Source organism: Gorilla gorilla, chromosome 19 (assembly GCF_029281585.2).
Source record: "Gorilla gorilla gorilla isolate KB3781 chromosome 19, NHGRI_mGorGor1-v2.1_pri, whole genome shotgun sequence".
In the NCBI taxonomy this organism is placed as follows: domain Eukaryota; kingdom Metazoa; phylum Chordata; class Mammalia; order Primates; family Hominidae; genus Gorilla; species Gorilla gorilla.
Window position 1 is genome coordinate 39,408,519 of NC_073243.2, and position 21,068 is coordinate 39,429,586.

The window sequence follows — 21,068 nt, forward strand, 5'->3', positions numbered from 1 at the left end:
GCAGTCTACTACTGAGTCCTAGAGGCACTCCAATGTTTAGAAGTCAAGAAGAGGAGATCCTGCAAAGGAACCCAAGAAGGAGAGAAAAAAGAGAATATTTTGTGAAGGATAGAATGGTCAGTTGTATCAAATGATAGAAGTCAAGTAAGATGAGAACAGAAAATTAACCACTGGATTTTAACAGTGTGGCAGTGGTTATTGGTGTCAATGGAATGTGTTGAAGACTGGAAGCTCAGGAGGTAGTAACAGCTGTATCTAAGATGACTCTTTTTAGCAGTCTTGCTGTTAAGAGGAGCAGAGAAAAGGAGCCATAATGGTAGGAAATATGAGGGCAAGGGAGGGCTTTTTTGTTTAACACCATTCAACCTTTGTAACAGAATAGAAGACACAGAATATGGGCACAGATGCTAGTAACCTGGTAGACATGATGCTAAAAGGATAAAGTTCTCTTTGGATTGCTTCTGTTTTCTCAGTGAAATGAGACACAAAATCGTGAGCTGAGAGTGAGGAGAAGGGGAAAGAGGATATTGTAAATTTGAAAAGCAATGACAAGATGTGAAGTAAACATTTTGGAGAGTATGCTGCCTAGGATTTCAGATATTTTCAGACTCTGAGATAAAAGTGTGATCTCAGAAATACCAAGTATTCCTATGGATGTTCTGGAACCAAAATAGGAATCATTCAGGCCAAAAATCATTAAGGATAACCAGAGTGCTGCTCTGATTTGTTCAGGGTAGGTATAAAAGTCACTTGATAAATTTCAATTTTTAAATGTTTTGAATAGCTAATATACACCTATAACCTGATATATAGCTAATATATTTCAAAATACAAAAGGAATAAATGCGTAAGCAGTGAAGAGTCTTCTTCCCTGGATCTCCCATCATCTAATTTCTTTTTTTGGGGGGAACCTATCAGGAAATACACTTGCTTGTGTCTCCTTCCAGAAATATTTTATTGATCCTTTCCCCGCCCCTCCCCATCCCAGGTCTTTTTTTTTTCTTTTATTTTTTTCTCTCATGAGCTAATTATATTGGACTTCTTTATTTCCACTTTCATTTTAGATTCAGGGAGTACATGTGCAGGTTTGTTACATGGGTATATTGCATGGCACTGAGGTTTGGGGTATAAGTGATTCCATCATCCAGGTACTAAGCATAGGTAGTTTGTCAGCCCTTGCCCCCTTCCCTCTCTCCTGCCTCTAGGAGTCCCCAGTGTCTGCTGTTCCCATATTTATGTCCGTGTATACCCAGTGCTTACCACCCACTTGTAAATGAGAACATGTGGTATTTGGTTTTCTGTTCCTGCATTAATTTACTTAGGATAATGGCCTCCAGCTGCATCCATGTTGCTGCAAAGGACATGGTTTCATTTTTTTTTATGGCTGTGTAGTATTTCATGGTGTATATGTACCATATTTTCTGTATCCAATTCACCATTGTTAGGTTGATTCCATGTCTTTGCTATGGTGAGTAGTGCTGCGGTGAACATCGAGTGCATATGTCTTTTTGGTAGAATATTTTATTTTATTTTCGGTATGTACCTAATAATGGGATTGCCGGATCAAATGGTAGCTCTGTTTTAAGTTATTTGAGAGATCTCCAAACTGCTTTCCACAGTGGCTGAATTAATTTACATTCTTACCAACAGTGTATAAGCATTTCCTTATCTCTGCAGCCTTGCCAGCATCTGTTATTTTTTGACTTTTTAATAATAGCCATTCTGACTGGTGTGAGATGGTATCTCATTGTGGTTTTTATTTGCATTTCTCTGATGGTTAGTGATGTTGAGCATTTTTTCCTATGTTGGTTGACTGCTTGTATGTCTTTTGAGAAGTATCTGTTCATGTCTTTTGCTCATTTTTTAATGGGGATATTTGGTTTTCGCTTGTTGAATTGTTTAAGTTCTGTACAGATTTTGGGTGTTAGACCTTTGTCAGATGCGTAGTTTGTGAATATTTTCTCCCATCCTGTAGATTGTCTGTTTACCCTGTTGATGGTTTTTAGTTTAATTAGGGTCCCACTTGTCAATTTTTGTTTTTGTTGCAATTGCTTTTGAGGACTTAGTCATAAATTCTTTCTGAAGGCCAATGTCCAGAGTAGCATCTCCTAGGTTTTCAAATTGATCCATTTTTTAAAAGCAAAATACATGCTAAAAAGTTTTTTTAAAATAATTCTCAACCCAATTAAATCATTTTTTAAATGTTTTAAAGAATATTCTTTTTTCCTCTTTAATTTGTATAAAAATAATTTCTAAAAAGCAAGAAAGAATGTCTCTTTTAATACTTCATGTTGGCAGCCATCTGGCAAGAATTGTAAAAAAAATATGTATCTTTAACAAGGTTTTTTTTCTTTTTTTGTCTTCACAGCTGATCTTGCATCTTTAATGGATAAGACATTTGAGAGAAAGTTGCCTGTTAGTTCTTTAACAATATCACGGGTAAGAAAATTTTAACATATATATTTTCCAAGAACAAGGAAGAAAGCCAGAAAGGCCCTTCATGTAGATGAGGCTGTGTAAATAAAAAATAGTTTGCATAGGAAATATTTTTTGAGAGTATGGTATGTTTTTATAGTTACTAATAGATATTTTATACTGTAATAGCAAATTTCTTTGGCTGAAATAAAAGGTAATACATTTACCAGATTCTGATATCAGTAATCAGTTTTGTGTATCTGATTTATTTTTTCCAGGATATGACATTCTGCTGTATGATACCATCAGTTTTTTTAAGTTGATACATCCTTCAAAGTAATGATATTTACCCAGTAGTATTGGAAGTGTTTTTGGTAGCCAAGAAAGTCTGTAAAAGAATGGATATTAATGTTAAAGTTAAACTGCAGCAGAGTGATGGGTGGAAGAATAATGTTAGGTTAGGAATCAGGAATAGTAACCATTACTGAGCACCTTCTATGCCAGTTTTGAATGTATTAGTTCCTTAACATACATTATTTTTTTAATTCTCATGGCTCCCTATGCAATAAGCAGTCTATGTAAGACATGGTTTAATAACTTTCCCAAGTTCACACAGCTTGTAAGCGTGGAAAAACTGAGATTCAAACCCAGATATCTAGGTTCTCTTCTGTTGCCTGCTTCAAATATACCTGGGCTTGTCTTTATCATGAATTCACTTTATGACATTGGGCAATGAGATCCTTCTCAATTTTCTCATTTTCAGCATGGGTACGGTTGCATCTTCCTCCCAGGGAATAATGGGATGCTAAAATGAGATTTTAGCTGGTGAAAACTTTTTACAGAAATTAATGGCACCATAAAATTTAAAATATTGTTAAATATGGAAGAGAGAGAGGAAAGAAATTACCTTTCTCTTGAATCCTGGTCCTTTCTTTCTGCCTTTTAGTTGAGAAATAATTTTACTGGTCGTAAGTTACATTTAATAGACTCATAATTGGCATATTGGAGGAGAATGGAAAGGCCATTTTTCGTCCCTTACATGATGGGTAAAACTTCTGTATGCCATAATACCTGGTATTTATTTAGGTAGTACTTCAAGGTTTACAGTTTTTATGTACATTTTCTCATTGGTGCCTTATACTCTTCGAGGCCAGTGCCTTTATCCTATTTATGCAGATGGAGCAACCACGTCCCAGAGGGGCTATGCCATCTGTTTATGCCATACAGCAAACAATCAGAGCTGTTTCTCAAGCTCAGGTTCTGTGTTTGAACCACATTTTATATGCCCTTAATGGATTTCTAAGTCAAGTCCAGAAGTGCTAGGCATTTTTAGAAAGTCTCCCTCTTTTTACTCTCCTCTCTTTCTTTTATGAGGTTTTCATTATATTCACAACATGCATTGTCTTCTACACTTTTTTTTTCTTTTTTGCCTCTGAGTCTCTATTTTAGAATAGAATCTGTGTTTGGAATAATCCTTTTTATTTGTTTATTTGGACCATAGTTAATGAGCATACTCAGAGATTTTATGGTTTGAAGGGAGAGTTTGTTGGTAAAGGAATCATAGGTTTACTGTTACATAGCAGAGCTTAAATCAAAGTAGGAAAAATGGTTGCAAGACTGAGTTCTCTAAATTTAGATGTTTATATTCTGGGCAATAGTTTTTTAGCCATCAGAGTCTTCATTTTTTCAGCCATATGTTCCCATGTTTGGAACATAAAGAAAATAATATCAGGGTTTAAAGATAAAGGAAAAAATAGGTAACTAGTTATAATCAGTGGAACACTCTCCTTGTTCTGAGCAAGGTTCATGTTTGGCTTTCAATCCATTTTCTGATCAAGGTTATTCTACACACTGAAAAAGAGAAGCCATTGTATGTTCTTTGTTTGCATTAATTAGCATAAAGGGGTTTCAAGGATGGAGCCATACCATGTGAGCATTGTTCCACTAAGCATCACCATCGTTCCAATAGAATGGGTGTCCTGTGTTTTCTAAGGTCAATGTGTGATCTAGGTCCTAGGCCAAATATATGACATAATTTATATTCAACCAAAGGTTTCTTTTTCTGTCTTTTAGCTTATAGACAACATTTCCTCTCGGGAAGAGATAGATCATGCAGAGTATTACCTTTACAAGTAAGTTTTCCATTTGATTTGGCTATGTACTCTGTGATTTCACACCCCTTTTTTACATAAAAGTTGGTATATGTTATGTATAATTTTGACACCTTCTAAGTTTATATTTTAAAGATCTTTTCATATGAGTATAGAGAGAGTTTCTGATTTTTTATAACTGCGTTTTATTCCATACTGTGAGTTTATTATTTAAACCAGTTCCCTTTTTATGGACCTCTAGGTTGTTCTCTTTTTTGTATTGTATACAATGTTATAATTGATAACCTTGTACATATGTAATTTTTCACCTAATTTTCATGAGTATATATATTTATAGTTTTAATTGCTATTGACAAATTGCTTTCTGTTGAAGTTTTTACATTCCCGCTAGCAAGGAATGAGAGACATGTATTTTTACAGCTTGGCCAATAGTTAGGTATTTTCACGTTTGCATTTTTTTGCCAATCTGATAGGTGAAAATTTATACACACACACACACACACACAAGTTGAGTATCTCCTATCTAAGATGCTTGAAACCAGAAGTGTTTCAGATTTTGGATTTTTTTAGATTTTTGAAAATTTGCATTATACTTACTGTTTGAGTACCTCTAATTCGAAAATCCACAATGCTTCAATGAGCATTTCCTTTGAACATCATGTTGGTGCTCAAAAAATTGTGGATTTTGGAACTTTTCAAATTAGAGATACTCAATCTGTATGTATATCTCTTCTCTCCTTTTTTTTTTTACAGGTGGAATTTTACCCGATGTGAACTGTTATGTACCTATTTTCAGTTAACACTGTTTTAAAACCTTTTCTACATTACCACATTTACTTCATTCTTTCTCACAGCTGCTAACAATTCCATTGTGAACTACCCACAAAACTCAGCCGTGTGTACAAAAAAGTATGTTCAGTGCAACATCATTTATGGTAGCAAAAGACTGAAACAACCTAATGCACATTAAATAAAGAACTGGTCAAACAAGTATCTGTCAGAATTGTACCTTACAACTAAATTTTTATTGCAATTTCAGTTTTAAAAATCTGATTTGTGATTTGTTCCAGTTCCTATGTTCCAAAAATAGACTCAGATTGAAATTTTAAATGTTTCCAGTAAGCATTGCATTAGAGTTTCCCATTTGATCTTGCTTGTTTTGATCAAGAGAATTTTTAGTTATTTCTGTCTAGATGCATTTTTATTTTTTTTTTGTTGTTGTTGTTTTGGGGGGTTTTTTGGGGAGTAGTTTTTTTCTAGATGCATTTTTTAAAGCTTACTGTATTTCAGTGAAAATGTATTCATTTTTCTCTGATTTTGCTAAATAATAATGAGGCTTCTTTTTTTTAATTTCTGAATTGAGTAGATGCTACCACTTTTTGGGTATTTTCTATTTAAATGTAAACTTCAAGTAGGCTAGATTCCACACCTTTAAAAAACATTTATTTTAAATCTCAGATTGGCTTTAACAATGTCCTAAGTTGAAATTTTAGGTCCTAATTTAGTTGCAAGTCATCTTAGTTGTGAGTGCCCTCTTGTACTTCATTAGGATAAAGATAAATGAACCCCTTGATGAGAGGTGGCCCTGCCTTCCTTTAGTGGCTCTTTGGGACTGTAGGGCTGCTTTGGTAGTTACTTTTTGTCTGTGATGAAGGGTGTATTTGGGCTGGCATCTGGCCAGTTCTCATATTTTTATTTATAGCAAAATGCAGAACATAGTTTCAATTTCTAAATATAAACTGTTTTTTAGAATTTCATCCTGTGAGATACAGTGCCATAGTGTTGGGAGAAGTATGTTCCAAATTCAGAAGTACTTCTGTAGCATAAAATTGATTTCAGTGACTCAGCATTTCAACAAGTATTTACCGAGCACCTATTATGTGCGCCGGCCCTTTCCTGGGTGCTGGATATCTAATGTTGAATAAGTTAGACATTCTCCAAGTATTACTGAAAAGTTGAAATTCTGTTTTTAAGACCTTCTATGATTAATTCTTCACATGATGTTCAGTTTTGTGTGGCCTGGGGTATAACTGAAAGTTTCAGAAGATCACTACGTCCTATTTCCATATAGATCAAATAAAAGACTCTTGTCCATCATAAATCTGAGCCACTGTTTAATTGGACATCCCATATTTTGCTTTAATCAAAACTAGTTCTTTAGCTATGATTTATCATTTATCTTAGTTCTTTCTCCTCCCTTCCATTACCGAGAAAATTGACTCTCTTTTTATCAGCTTTTTTTTTTTTTTTTAAGACAGAAATGTTTGTATGACTTCATGTGCTTGTATATATATGAGACTAGGTAGAACTCTACAAAGCTGCGTCGGAACAGTGGAGATTGGCTGGGTTCTCTCGTTAGCTAAGTGCCTCACTCTTGCTTTCCACCCTTAGAGAATATACAGAACATACTTATGCCTTAGCAAAATTAAAAATTACAAGTTATAAACTCTTGGGGTTTATCTCAAGTAATCAAAATCAGGGATGTTAATCCTGAAGACACCAAGGACTTAACTGCTGTGTAATATTTCTACCAGTTAGGCCTTCAATCGTTATGATGCCTAACATCTCCTCATGGGATGACTTTAGACATCTCGGAGCAAACTTACAATTCCAGGTCTAAGGTGAGGAAATGAAAAAGGAACTTCTTAATTTTAGACAACTCACAGCTTGCAGGCCTGGGGTTAGGATTTCTCAGTCCTTAAGCAGTACCGTCTTTAACAGTGAAGCCCACAGGAGAACTTTTGCATTGGTTCACCTCTTTCTCTGACATAACCTGTGAACACCAGGCTCTGCTAGCAGGAGTGTAGCTGCCACATCTTCTCCTCTTCTAATGATCAAATTTCTGCAATTATTATGTAAAGTCTAGAGCCAAAGAAGTTTAGAAACCTTGAATGATCAGTGAAGAGCTGATTGAGCTTCTGCCATTGCATCAGGCACACAAGTAAACAGTTCCAAGTTCCAGCAGCTCAGGGTGCTGCTGGTACCTGCCAGCTTATTATCACCCTATCATCCCAGCAGAAGATTTCAAGTTTTGAATCTCTGAAAGTACACAGGCTTAAATGTTTAGGGACTTCAACATTAAAGGGATCTTTTAAGGAGAGATAGAAAGGCTGCTATTCAGACAGCAGGCAGGAGAACACATTTCTAAGTACTTTTATTTGGGCCGTGGTCTATTTTCTGGGAGCTGGCAATCCTATGATCAACTTTTGCCTTCTATTTATAAATAAAAAATGAAAACACCAAGGAAAGGGTGAAGCTCTAACCAAAGAATAATGTGAACTAAAAATGATTCAGGCAATACCAGCAACTATATTCATTGGCAAAAAAAAAAAAAAAAAAAAAAAAAAACTGGTAATACCCATATAAAAGGAAAATAAACCAAAAACCAAGAGTAAAAGTGATTAAAATAGCAACAAGGTTAAAACAAAGTAAAATAAACAAAACAAGGAAACAAGGCATACTGTTGGGCTGTGACAAATAAAGAAAACTTAAATAAGATAATAAAAAATAAATACAGTAAAATGAAATAAGGATTTGAGCCAGGGACTTTATACGATATGTATAGTTTAAGCTGGGAGGTTGGGAAAATAGGCATAGGTGTGCTCTTGCACAGATATTACTAGCAGGCTAAATGGTAAACCTCTTTATGAGTGGTTTTCAAGCTGTCTTCTGAGAAGCCCTGGAGCTAGTTTCTTATAGGCCCTCTAGGGCATGGCTTGGGGGAAGAATAGGTCTGGAGAGAGGCCAGACCATGCTGCCACAGGCCATTTGCTTTTGCTTCTGTTTCTGCCAGAGAAACTGTACCTCCAGCTGCCTTATCGGAGTCTACAGAGAAAATTCAGAGAGGACTGTGAACTTGCATAAGAATAAAATTATATTTTTATTTTCACTAACCTCAATAATATTTAGCATTTCTTTCACTTATGAATGTAGGCAGCAGATGACTATAATATTAACAGCATCTGTGTCTTTCTTGCCAATAAAAATCATTGATTTTTTCATATCACATTACATTTGTTACAGATATCATCACTGCTTAGAAATTATGTTAGTAATTAAACCTACTGCTAGCTAGTGTTATTTCATGCATTAATAAAGCAGCACATATGTTACCATATCCCAAAGATTTCTTAATATCTTGATAATTGTATTTCAATATAATTGGTTTCTGTTGTAAGAAACTAATTCTGAGAAGCCTTCATCAGACTGCCAGAGGGTTCAAGACAAAAAATTGTTAGGAACCCTGCTGTGAGATCTTGTTTGAAAAATAGGTTCTTTTGCTTAGACTTATTTTTATTTCTTCCCTCAGGTTTTTTGGGTTTTAAGTACTCTGGGTCTTTGTTTTCTCTTCTTACAAAGAAGACTTTCTTAGTTTAGACCTTACCAAGTAAGACAAGCATATAATTGATAGGTTTTCTGTCTTCACAATGAAAATTTAGATACAGCCAGTCTCCCAAGTTTCCCTACAGCACCGGAAAAAAGGTGTGGTGAGGAGTGAGAAGATTTGGACAGGCCCTGAGATGCTACCTGTCAGGAGACCAGCGCTGGCAGGGGGCTAGACAGGAACATTTCCGCTTTATTTTGATATCACCATCACCCAGTCCTTGGTGAGGTAAGAAGTCATGCTCTTTCCCAGCGGTAGCAGCAAAGGTTCTGTGATGCAGAAAAGAGAGGTAAGAGAACAGCTAAGCTAACAGCTGCTGACAGGAAATGTCTGTTCAGTGGGCATAAAAAGACTGCATTTATTTTTTATATTTGTTTAAAAGAATTTTTATATCCCATGTTAATTTTAAAAACAGTTAGGCAAAATACTTTTTCTGGGCAAAGGATTAATTTCTACTTCCTATCCACATGCCCTCTCGTTAATATTTGGAAGAGAAAAGGGTTCCTACCTTTGCTTTACTATAAACTTAGAGCATTCCTAAGAATTAGATTTGCATCTTTATTTTACTGATGCAGAGACTAAAACATAGAGATTGGCTGAGCACACCCAATATAGAGACTTAAGTATAAGCCACTGCCTGTCCTGAGAGAGAAACCACAAGGATCAGATGTGAGCAGTGGGGCAATGCTATAAAAACAATGCAGTGCTGTCTCAGTGCAAGGTTTATTGTTAAGGATCACAGATGGGGCTACAATTTCTTTATAGGAAACTAAGGCAGAAGAAATTCCAGAGAGACCAGGCTTAGCTGTTCCTCTATAGGAGATCCCCTTTTAAAAGGGATCTGTCTGCCTGGAGTCAGTTATGGTGAGTGTATGTAGAGTTTTATACAATGGGAACTTTTTCCTTTTTCATCTTGTGGAGAGCATCTTTCCTGGGCCACCTAGTCTGTAGTTCTGAGCTTTCCCCCCATAACCTCCAAGTCCACATGCCCAATGTATACTGCCCAAATGCAGACAAGTGAACCTTGGGGCGGGCTCTATGTCTCCATTTGCAGGAGATAAAACAGCATGTTACTGGTAAAATTGTGCCATTGGCAAAAACCATTATTTTCATGGTTATGACAAGCTTTAACCATTCTTGTGTTAGTATTTGATTACTGCATTGCTAAAATGCAAACTCAAGCCATAAAAATTTCCTCTTTCCACTTAGTGTCCTCATCTTCACTGAGGATATTTGCAAATTGCATTTTTAAAGGCTTACATTGGCCTTCGAATCATGTTGGGACCATGGTAGTTTAGAGATGTATGAAATTAAACTTGCTCCTTCTACTATCAGGGTGTCAATAATCAGAACTGATAATTTGATCTGCAACATAACAGTCATTCCTGAAGGATAAGTCATAGAAATTTCTAACATATATAACATATACTCCTTATATTAAGAATGTAAATTTTTTTTTAGGCCAGGCACAGCGGCTCATGCCTGTAATCCCAGCACTTGGGGCAGACGGATTGCTTGAGCACAGGGGTTTAATACCAGCCTGGGCAACATAACAAACCTTCTCTCTATAAAAAGATACAAAAAATTACCTGGGTGTGGTGGCACACACCTGTAGTCCCAACTACCTGGGAGCCTGAGGTGGGAAGATCACCTGAGCTTGGGAGGTCGAGGCTGCAGTGAACCGAGATCACACCACTGTACTACAGCGTAGGTGACAGAGTGAGACCCCTGTCTCAAAAAAAAAAAAAAGAATATAGCATTCTTTTAAAGCAGCCTTTTGGTTTTTAGCAAACATGTAGGGAATGCTGAATTGTTATACAATAAGAAAAGACTGTTGCAAAGCTCAGTGGAAGATGAGTTTTTCTCAGAATACAGCTCTCAGTGTTGCTATGGAGAGTGGCATGCCACCCAGTAAGAAAGGAAGTTCAGATTGCGGCAAGCTGTGTACTGCCAACACATTCATCCATGCTGTACGTGGGTCTTAAGTATCTTTCACTATTTGCTTAGCCAACCTGGCAGATACCAGGTATCCCTGGTTGGAGATGGATAGCAGGTCAGGAACAGCTGGGCCAAGGCAGATGGCAGCCTGCATGTCTCCAGGTCCTGGGTTGGCAGCCAGCCTAAAAAGGAAGGACCAAAATAGCTTCATTTTTCATGAAGCAAAAATACCCAATGGTTCCTTGGAAGGCTATAGCACCACCCCAGGCCTATGTTGTAAAAATCCATTTCTGCCTGTAGGAAAAGAGGAAGATGGGAGTTTATTAAGAGGGATTATTAAGAGGGAAGAGCATGCATTCATTTACGCAGCAGTAATTTTCCTTTGAGGGCGTAGAGACTTTGTGTTTCACAGCAATAAAAGGTCATCTTAAATTTTTCTGTTAGCATATTGCCAGGTCGCATTATGCCTGAACATTATTAAGAAAAGAGTAAGAACCCAAGGGGAGAGAAATGAGTCTGAGAGCATTTTTTAGTAGCACTTCTATACTTTAATATTGCCTAGTTCTTTGTTTAGTTCTTATTTGCTGATCCTTACCACAGGCCTGGGAGATTGCTTATTATTGTTAATAGCTCTGTACTGGAAAATAGCAGATCGTTGGTCATAGTGCATGCATTGCCAGAGATCGTGGGAGCTTTGTGATAAGGATTAGAATTCTTGGCCTCCATGGCCGGGCGCAGTGGCTCACGCCTGTAATCCCAGCACTTTGGGAGCCGAGGCGGGCAGATCACGAGGTCAGGAGATCGAGACCATCCTTGCTAACACAGTGAAACCCCGTCTTTGCTAAAAATACAAAAACAAAATTAGCCAGGCATGGTGGTGGGCACCTGTAGACCCAGCTACATGGGAGGCTAAGGTGGGAGAATGGCATGAACCCAGGAGGCAGAGCTTGCAGTGAGCCGAGATCATGCCATTGCACTCCAGCCTGGGTGACAGAGCAAGACTCCATCTCAAAAAAAAAAAGAAAAAAAGAATTCTTGCCCTCCACTGCTTCAGACTCTACTTCTCTTCCCACTGGTCTTATTATTTCATCTGGAGCCTCATCATAGGAAGAGTGAACCTTCAAGGTATTTTTTTGGCTTTGGCTTAAGCATTCCACCTAGCTTTCCCAGAATGATCTCATACCTTAGATGGTTATTCCATTTTATTCCTCTGGTGTGCTAACTATGTACCTCTGCAGGCTCCAGTCCTGAGTCCCTAGGAATATGTGCTGCTGCAGACATCCATGCACAAGTCTTTGTATAGATGCGTGCTTTCATTTCTGTGGGATAAATAGCTAGGGGTAGAATGATTGGTGCATATGGTAAGTAAATGTTTAACTTTTTAAGAAACTACCAAATTGTTTTCTGAAGTGATTATACCATTTATAGTCCCAACAGCAGTTCCGCTTCCTCCACATTTGTGCCAACACATTTAGCCATACCAACATGTGTTTAGTGGTATCTTATTGTGGCTTTAATTATTTGCCCAATGAGTAATGATATTTCCTTTGGTAAAGTGTTCGAATCTTTTGTCAATTTTTTTTGTTTGTTTGTTTTTTATTGAGATGGAGTCTCTGTCATGCAGGCTGGAGTGCAGTAGTATGATCTTGGCTCACTGCAGCCTCCACCTCCCAAGTTCAAGCAATTCTCCTGCCTCAGCCTCCCAAGTAGCTGGGATTACAGGCACTTGCCACCACGCCTGGCTAATTTTTGTGTTTTTGTAGAGATAGGGTTTCACCATGTTGGCAAGGCCGGTCTTGAACTCCTGACCTCAGGTGATCCGCCTACCTCGGCCTCCCAAAGTGCTAGGATTACAGGCATGAGCCACCATACCCAACCTGTTTTTATTTTTTATGTAAGTCCAATTTATCAACTTTTTTTTTTTTAATGGATTGTGCTTTTGGTGTTCTCTAAGGTAGGGGTCACCAACCTTTTTGACACCAGGGACTGGTTTTGTGGAAGACAGTTTTTCCACAGCTGGGGGTTGGTGTTGGGGATGGTTTGGGGATGAAACTGTTCCATCTCAGATCATCAGGCATTAGTTAGATTCTCATAAGGAGCATGCAACCTAGATCCCTTGCAAAGGGAGGGTTCCTGCTCCTATGAGAATCTAATACCACCACTGATCTGACAGGAGGTGGAGCTCAGGCGGTAATGCTCACCCACCCACCTCTCACCTCCTACTGTGCCGCCCAGTTCCTAACAGACTGGTACCAATCCACAGCCTGGGGGTTGGGGACCCCAGATCTAAGGAATCTACTTAACCCAGCACCACACTGATTCTTCTTCTAGATTTTGTTTTAGAAGTTTTGTAGTTTTAGGTTTTATAATTAGGTCTATGATCAGCTTTATTTTGGTATCACCATCACCCAGTGCTTGGTGAGGTGAAAGGCCATACTATTTCCCAGCAGTAGCAGCAAAGGTTCTGTGACACAGAAAAGAGAGGTAAAAGGACAGCTCAGCTACAGCAGCTGACAGGAAAGGTCTGTTCAGTGGGCATAAAAAGACTGCATTTATTTTTTATATTTGTTTAAAAGAATTTTTATATCCCATGTTAATTTTAAAAACGGTTGAGCAAAATACTTTCTTTCCCTACAGATTTATGATTTTGAATTTTTTTGTGTGTGTATGTTATAAGGTAAAGATCAAAGCTAATTTTTTGGCATAAGAATGCCTAATTGTGTCAGCACCACTTGTTGAAAAGGCTATTTTTAAATTGCCTTTGTACCTTTGTTGATAATTAGTTTATATTTGTGTGAGTCTATTTCTGGACTTCTTTGTTCCATTGATCTCTGTTCTGTTATCTATTTTAATGCCAATACTACTCTGTCTTGATGACTGTAGTTTTTAAATAAGTCTTAAAATTAGGTAGTATAAGCCCTTCAACTTTTGCATGTTCTTTTTCAAAATTATTTTGGCTAGTGTCGGTCCTTTCCATTCCGTATCAATTTTAGAATCACCTCTTGTGTATGTGTGTGTGTATACACACATACATATTTAGGTATATACACACACGCACATGCATTATTAATATAGAGACATTAGGAACAATATCAATTCAAGAAATACGTATTGAATGTATAGTATATATTTAGGAACTAACAAAGAAGATTATAAGGAATATGAGGGAAGAGACTGATTTTGCAAAAGTCGTTCTTTTTCCGTTGCGGGAAAATTTAAACTGCCCTAACAGGATTTGAGATGGAAATAAATGAGGACGGATTCGTGTCTGTAAGACAAATGATTTTCAGCTCTGTTTATAAGGGAAATTTTAAAGCCAGTAGAGGCTTTGAGAGTATTTTTTAATGCACTAAAACTGTGGTATATTCAAAGGAAGGATATTATATAATCCCAACAATAAAAGAAATTACAACTAGGTGCAGTGGCTCATGCCTGTAATCTCAACACTTTGGTTGACTGAGGTGGAAAGATCCCTTGAAGTCAGGAGTTTGAGATTAGCCTGAGCAACATAGTGAGACTCCGTTTCTACAAAAACGTTTTTTAAGATTAGCTGGTCATGGTGGTGTGTGCCTATAGTCCTAGCAACTCAGGAAGCTAAGGCTGGGCCTTGTTGTCCTAACTACTTAGGAGGCTGATTCCAGAAGTTCAAGGCTACAATGAGCTATGATCGAGCCACTGCACTCCAGCCTCAGTACTAGAGCAAGACCCTGTCCCCCTCCCAAAAAAAGATTATTAGATGGTTGAAGATCATTAGATACGTGAAACAATTCAAAATCAACACAAATCCAGGATATGATAAGTAGATAAATTTACTGAATTTATGTAACAAAATGTAAGTTTTAGAGAAAACATGTTTGGAGCAGGCTAGAAGAAGGATTGATGTTGTTATCAGCAAACATTTATAAAAGAGGTAGAACTTAAGATAGCCTTGAAGGTTAGATGAGTAGAGGAAACAGGAGCAAGTGTTCAAGATGGAACAAATCGTACAGCTGGAGTTAGAAGGAGGAAGTGAGAACTAGCTTTATGAAACTGCCTTAACCAGAGAGATTAGGGTTTGTTGGGGAATAATGAGAAATAAGGAAGGCAGATTAGAGAGGGAATAGAATGTTGGCAGGAGAGAAGGGAGGGTTCAAAATCTGTCATTATCATACATTGCTAGTGGATATATAAATCGGTACAACTTGTATAGATAGAACTTTGGCAGCATCTGTCAAAATTATAAGTACAATACCCTCTGGCCCAATAATTCCACCTCTAGGAATTTAACCTCCTGATATACTCATATTCATGCCAAAAATGTCCATTGCAAAAAGTAAAAGATTACGTCCATCAATAGAAGCCTGTTTAATTATTCTACAGCTGTACAGTGGAATACTGTGCAGTGATTGAAAAGAATGAGGAAGCTTTATTTGTATTTCCTATTGAATAAATTGTGAAATGTATTAAGTGAAAAAAACAAGAGTAGGACTTAGTGTGTGACGTAGCCACTGTGGTTTATGTGTAATATGTATACATGTGCTTTGATGCTTATGCGTATATATGTATGTGTGTACATAAAATATCTCTGGAATGATACACACAAAAACTGGTAACATTGGTTTCTTTTAGGGAAGAAACCTGGATGACTTCTCATTGAATTGTCTCTTGTAATTTTTGAATTTTATATCATGGGTGTATATTACTTATTCAAAAAATACATATTTTTCATTTCTTCCCTTCCCTTCCCTCCTCCCTTCTCTTTTTCCATATCTCTCTCACACACACACACAGAAGGAAATTAACCAAATTTTTTTTTTTTTTTTAATTTAAAGACAGGGTCTCACTCAGTTGCCCAGGCTGGCATGCAGTGGCAGGATCTTAGCTCACTGTACCCTCAACTTCCCAGGCTCAGGCAGTTGTCCTACCTCAGCCTCCCAGGTAGCTAGGACTTTAGGCATATGCCACCATGCCTGGCCTTTTTGTTTTTTTTTTTTGTTTTTTTTTTTTTAAGAGATGGGGTCTCACCATGTTGCCCAGGCTGGTCTTGAACTCCTGGACTCAAGCAATCCACCTGCCTCGGCCTCCCAAAGTGCTGGGATTATAGGCATGAGCCACCACACCTAGCCTGAAAAAATATTTTTTAAAAGATCCTCAAGATAGTCATCTGCAGATTCTTAAGAAGTATATATCATAATAAAAGTATTTCAGAAAGATTAATAACAGGGTAAATTTATTAAAATTGGTAAATGTTATAAGGAAATTGTCTATGCATATAGAGAAAAAAGACCTGTCCTGTGGTAGTAGACAGTGGAAATAAAGAGAGAAATGTACATAGGAGGGGAAAAATTGGATCAGCAGGATTAATGGCAGGTTGAATGTAGAGACAGAAAACAAGGAGAGTCAAAAATGAACTGAAAATTGAACCTCAGTGGGAAAGTGGCTTGTACATGATAGAAGTATTGAATTGGAAGCAGATTTAGAAGGCAGCAAGAGGGTGAGTTTTTCTTTTGCCTTTTTTTTTTGTACGTACACATTTCTTTCTAAGCTTGCTGGATCATATCTTGCCTACTGACCATACTTGGACTGTTTGACAGGAACTGGCCACAGACCTTTGGAGAAAGAACAATTGCCAAAACATACCCATTGGGTCTTCCTGGTGTATTGGCACTAGTTGGAAAATTTTGGACCAGATGACCTCTGAAGTCCTGCCAACTTTCGGAATCTGAAATTGCAACCTGGATAGACTAAGTGAGTCCCTTGGAGCCGTGTGACAAGTCCAAGCCCCAGCTGTGGATGAGGCCTGACTTCAAGTTCAGAGGCTCATCAACACTAGCCCAGTGTATCTCTTTGTGTCAGTTTTTTTTCCTAAGCAGTTTCGGTAATATACCAAAAGATACAGACTCAATGAATATTTTAAAACCTCCTAACAGTGTGACATAGAATTAATTAAACCTAGAAAAAAACTAACATAAAAAGAAATTCAACAATGAAAATGTATTATCTTGTGGGGGAGGTACTAAAAAGACCCTGAAGGAGTCAGGATGGGAAGAAAGAGGTGACTGGGGTCTTAGGACCAGTTTAGTCCCCACTTTGATCTGTAGCTTTGAGCTAGTTAGTGAACTCTCTGGACATCAGCTTTCTAGATGAGCAGATCATCTTGGATGCCTCCCAAGGCACTTTCCATAGCTAAAACATAATATTTCTTAATGTCACTGATAAGATTTTATCACCAGATGCCTCAGACTTTGAAAGCATGAAGCTCTGGCTTTTTGTTTAGTTTCTCACGCAGAATTTTATTCACTTTAAAATTGAAGTTCCAGCCACCTTAACTATGAATATCAAGAGAAAAACTAATAGATGTAAAAGTAAACAACAGAAAGGGTAGAAGATCTCTTATTCTCTTCTGGATTTAGGTAACAGACTTCATTTACTATCTTGTTTGTGAATATATTTAGTAAATTTTGTGGTATGAGAAGTTGGGTATCCACTCTTATTTATCCTCTAGGTAACTAATTTTTATACCATACGTACTTGCCTTTTTCCTGCAAGGCCCACAAACCACATGTTTTTGATGCCTTGTATATACATGAGATTTAAAAGGAGAAGGCTAAAGTAAATCTGTTCTAATAGCTACAGAACCATTTGTAAATTAAACCTTAAACTCCTAAAATTTCACATAAGAATATGTATCCAAGTTCTTTTTTTCTACAGTATAAACCCCTTTTATTGAAAAATATTTCTCCTGGCTATTTTTATAATTGTAAAGTCAAATTAGGGTACCAGGAATTATAGCTACAGGGCAATGAGAAAGGCATAACTAAAATATAGTCTTATATTTATTATATAAACCCTACTTCAGTAGGGTTTTAAGTGTAACGCAGTTTGATTTGAAAATAATTAAGAGATCGTTTCAGAAACTGGTATAATATTTAAGGGAGAGCTGAGTAGATAAACAGAAGCTTCAAGGAGAGATTTATGGGAACAGAAGTTTCAGTTGATTGCATCATGGTTTTTGAGGCCAAAGGCAAATAAATTCCTGAGTATTTCCAGATGCTGTGTGTCTAGGCAAGAGGACATCTGAGGAGCTAGAAGTATTTGATGTGAATTCTGTTTAGTGGTCTAGGCTGCTTTCATTTTCATGATAGATTTCCAGGTATGTTTGTTTTGAACAGGCAGATTTTACATTTTGAGGTCTATTCTGTTTTTTTAATAGCAGTGCTGATTTTAAGACAAATAGTATCACCATTTTATACCTAGTAATAGGCAAAGCTGGGACTTAAAACTAGGTCTTCCAACACCAGATCATTACAGCACATGAACAGTGTATTCATTATGCACTGGCTGTTACATAGTTCAGTGATGGACACTACCAAGAGGTGAAACTCAATCATTAGTCTTCATTGGTAAACATCTTGGCAGAGTTTTCATAAGTCAAACACTGAAATTATGTGTTCAAGTGAGAACTTTGTGCATCTCATACGTATAGATTAGTATAGTCCTCCATTTGCTGAATAATAGCAGGTAATAACAGACTTACACACTTACACAGTGCTTTCAGACTCCAGTTGGAATGGACTACTGTTCTCTGAATGTGCCTTCTACTTTCATATCTTGCCTATGCTCTTCCCTCCCCACTGTCTCTTTCTAACAGAATACAGCCTGTGTTTTAAGGCCTGTCCCAAATTCTGCTACACTCATAAACTTACCCTGATTTTCACAGTTGAATGTGATCTCTCTGACCCATCTATAAAATTTTGTTTTACCTATTCAGGGGTGCTTACTTATTTTGTTTTGTCTTTTGTCAAAAATATTTATTTCTTTCTCTTTGCCTGAGACACAGTATAGTATAGTAGACAAGAGTATGGACTTGAGCCAGAGTGCCTGGATTTGAATGTCGAATGTGCCATCCATTTCCTCCCTCATAAAATGAGTGTTAAAATAGTGCCTGTGCTTTAGGATATTTATGAGACTCCAAGAAATTGATACGTTATAATGCCCTTAGAACAGTCTTGGGACAAAGAAGGTCAGTGCTCAATAAAATTTAGCTCTAATGTTGACTATACTAGATTGTAACATCGTGAGAGGCAAGGAGTATTTATTTCCCATACTTCTCTCTTATGGGAAAATGTATTTGATTTCTGATTTAGGTTTCCCTCACCATCCGCACCACCCCTGCCCCAAAGGCATCAAGGTGTAAGGGCCATCAAGGCTCAGGAGTGTGGAGAAGTAGATGCTTAGGAACACTAGTAGTTCAACACACATTTAGAAAGGATATCACATTTTGGGGGAAGCTTCCTGACCCTAAAAGACAGCAAATCAAATCTGTCATACATGTACCCGTATTGCTAAGCTTACAGCCACAAACCAGAAGGGGGCAACAGATCTGCTTACTATCTGTGAAGAAGGGAGAAGAAGCCTCAAGAAAATGATTCCCAGTTAGGAAAAAACTGCACCATAACTGATCTCTGATAAGATGTTATTGAATCAATAATCAAAATACAGATTAGACACAAAAAAAGAGGTCTGTTCTGTGGGCTGGGAGCATGTAAGCAATTGAAATAGAAATTGAGGAACTGCTTCCAGAGATTTTAGTTTTGATATCTGGCGTGCACAAGAGCAGCTCAGAATGGCTAAAGTTGTTTAATGTTGTCAGCATTCCCCACTTTTATTTTATTGGTTTTTTTAGAAGCTGTGCAAGAGTTTCTATTTGTAGAGCTGATTCTTGTATAGAAAACTGGGCTGCTGTGCAGCCTTACAGGTTAGAATGAAATATACATTTTTTTCATATTTTTAAAATCATTTCTTGTTTATGGAAAAAGTAATTACATATTCTTTTTTTTAAAAAAAATACTTATAAAGGAAAAATCACTTGTTTTTAGTGTGTTTCTTGCCAGTCTTTTAAGTATATCTTTCCATTTTATTTGTTTTAAACTATTAAACAGTAACTGTCACATTTCATCTATAAATTCAGTGCAATTCCAACCAAAATCTCAGCAGAAATTTTTGGGGAACCTGAGAAGATGACCCTGAAATTCAAGTGAAAGAATAAAACCAAGAATAGCTAAGACAGTTTTAAGAAGACTAACATAAAATGATTGGTCCACAAGATAGACAACAAGACTTATTAGAAAGCTACGAAAAATACAAATGAAGATATTGGCTTAGATGTAGACAAATAGACTAGTGGAGCAGAATAGAGAGAACCCAGAAATGTATCTACATATCTGGAAACCTGAGATATTTTTTGCATCAAAGGGCGAAGAATGGATTAGTTAATAAATGCTACTTAGACAATCGATAATCTAACAATTATATGGGAAAATTCTTCATTCTTACTTCAAAATATATGAACATACTCACACACATTTTTTTTAGGTAGATTAAAAACCGAAATGGAAAAAGCAAAACTTTTAGAAGGAAATATAGGAGAATATTAATAGTAGTGTAACACTGGGGACACTGAAGGATTTGTTTTTTTTGAACAAGACACAAACATAACAAAAGATTGATAAATTTTTTTGTTTTGTTTTATTACTAAGTGATAATTGTTTTTGGGGTTTTGTTTTTGTTTTGTTTTGTTTTGTTTTGTTGTCTTCCATGATTCAGAATGGTTTTTGTTGTTGTTGTTGTTATTTAATGCTTGTTGTGGGTTTTTTAAGAGACAGGGTCTCGCTGTGTTGCTCAGGCTGGTCTCGAACTCCTGTCCTCAAGCAATCCTCCCATCTTCGCCTCCTAAATGGCTAGGATTATAGGCGTGAGCCACTGCACCTGCTCTGATAAGGTTTAATGCATTAAAATTGTAAAGTTCTATTCTACAAAAATTTTGTTACCACCAGTAACAAAATTAAAAGACCAGGGAAGATTTGCAATGCATGTGGCTAACAAAGATTAGTATCTAGATTACATCCGTAGGCCAATAAGATAAGAATTTTAGAAAAGTGGATAGAGAATATGAACCAGCAGTTCACAGAATAAAAAACCATATTGGCAGTTAACATATTTAACATATGAATAGATGCTCACTCCCAATAATCAGATAAATTACAGATTAAAATGATACATTTTCACATTTATTAGATGCAAAAATAAGACTTCCATAATAATTGTGACAAAGAGGAGCAACAGGAAGTCTGATTCATTACTAGTGGGAGTTTAAAATTATATAGTCACCTTGAAGAGTAGTTTGGCAATATGAAGTAAAAGAGGATGGGCATGGTCATCTTCTACTCAGCCATCTGCTC

General features: G+C 36.9%; 1 protein-coding gene across 4 annotated transcripts in view; it reads left to right on the top strand.

Moving 5' to 3' along the window:
* MRPS27 (mitochondrial ribosomal protein S27) overlaps positions 1–21,068 on the top strand; it is a 100,535-nt gene that overhangs the window by 19,940 nt on the left and 59,527 nt on the right. For all 4 annotated transcript variants that reach the window (XM_004058678.5, XM_055367029.2, XM_055367031.2 and 1 more), the window contains 2 exons: positions 2,369–2,439; positions 4,489–4,547. In XM_004058678.5, the coding sequence (XP_004058726.4) occupies positions 2,369–2,439; positions 4,489–4,547 (130 nt within the window). The remainder of the gene's footprint in view (positions 1–2,368; positions 2,440–4,488; positions 4,548–21,068) is intronic.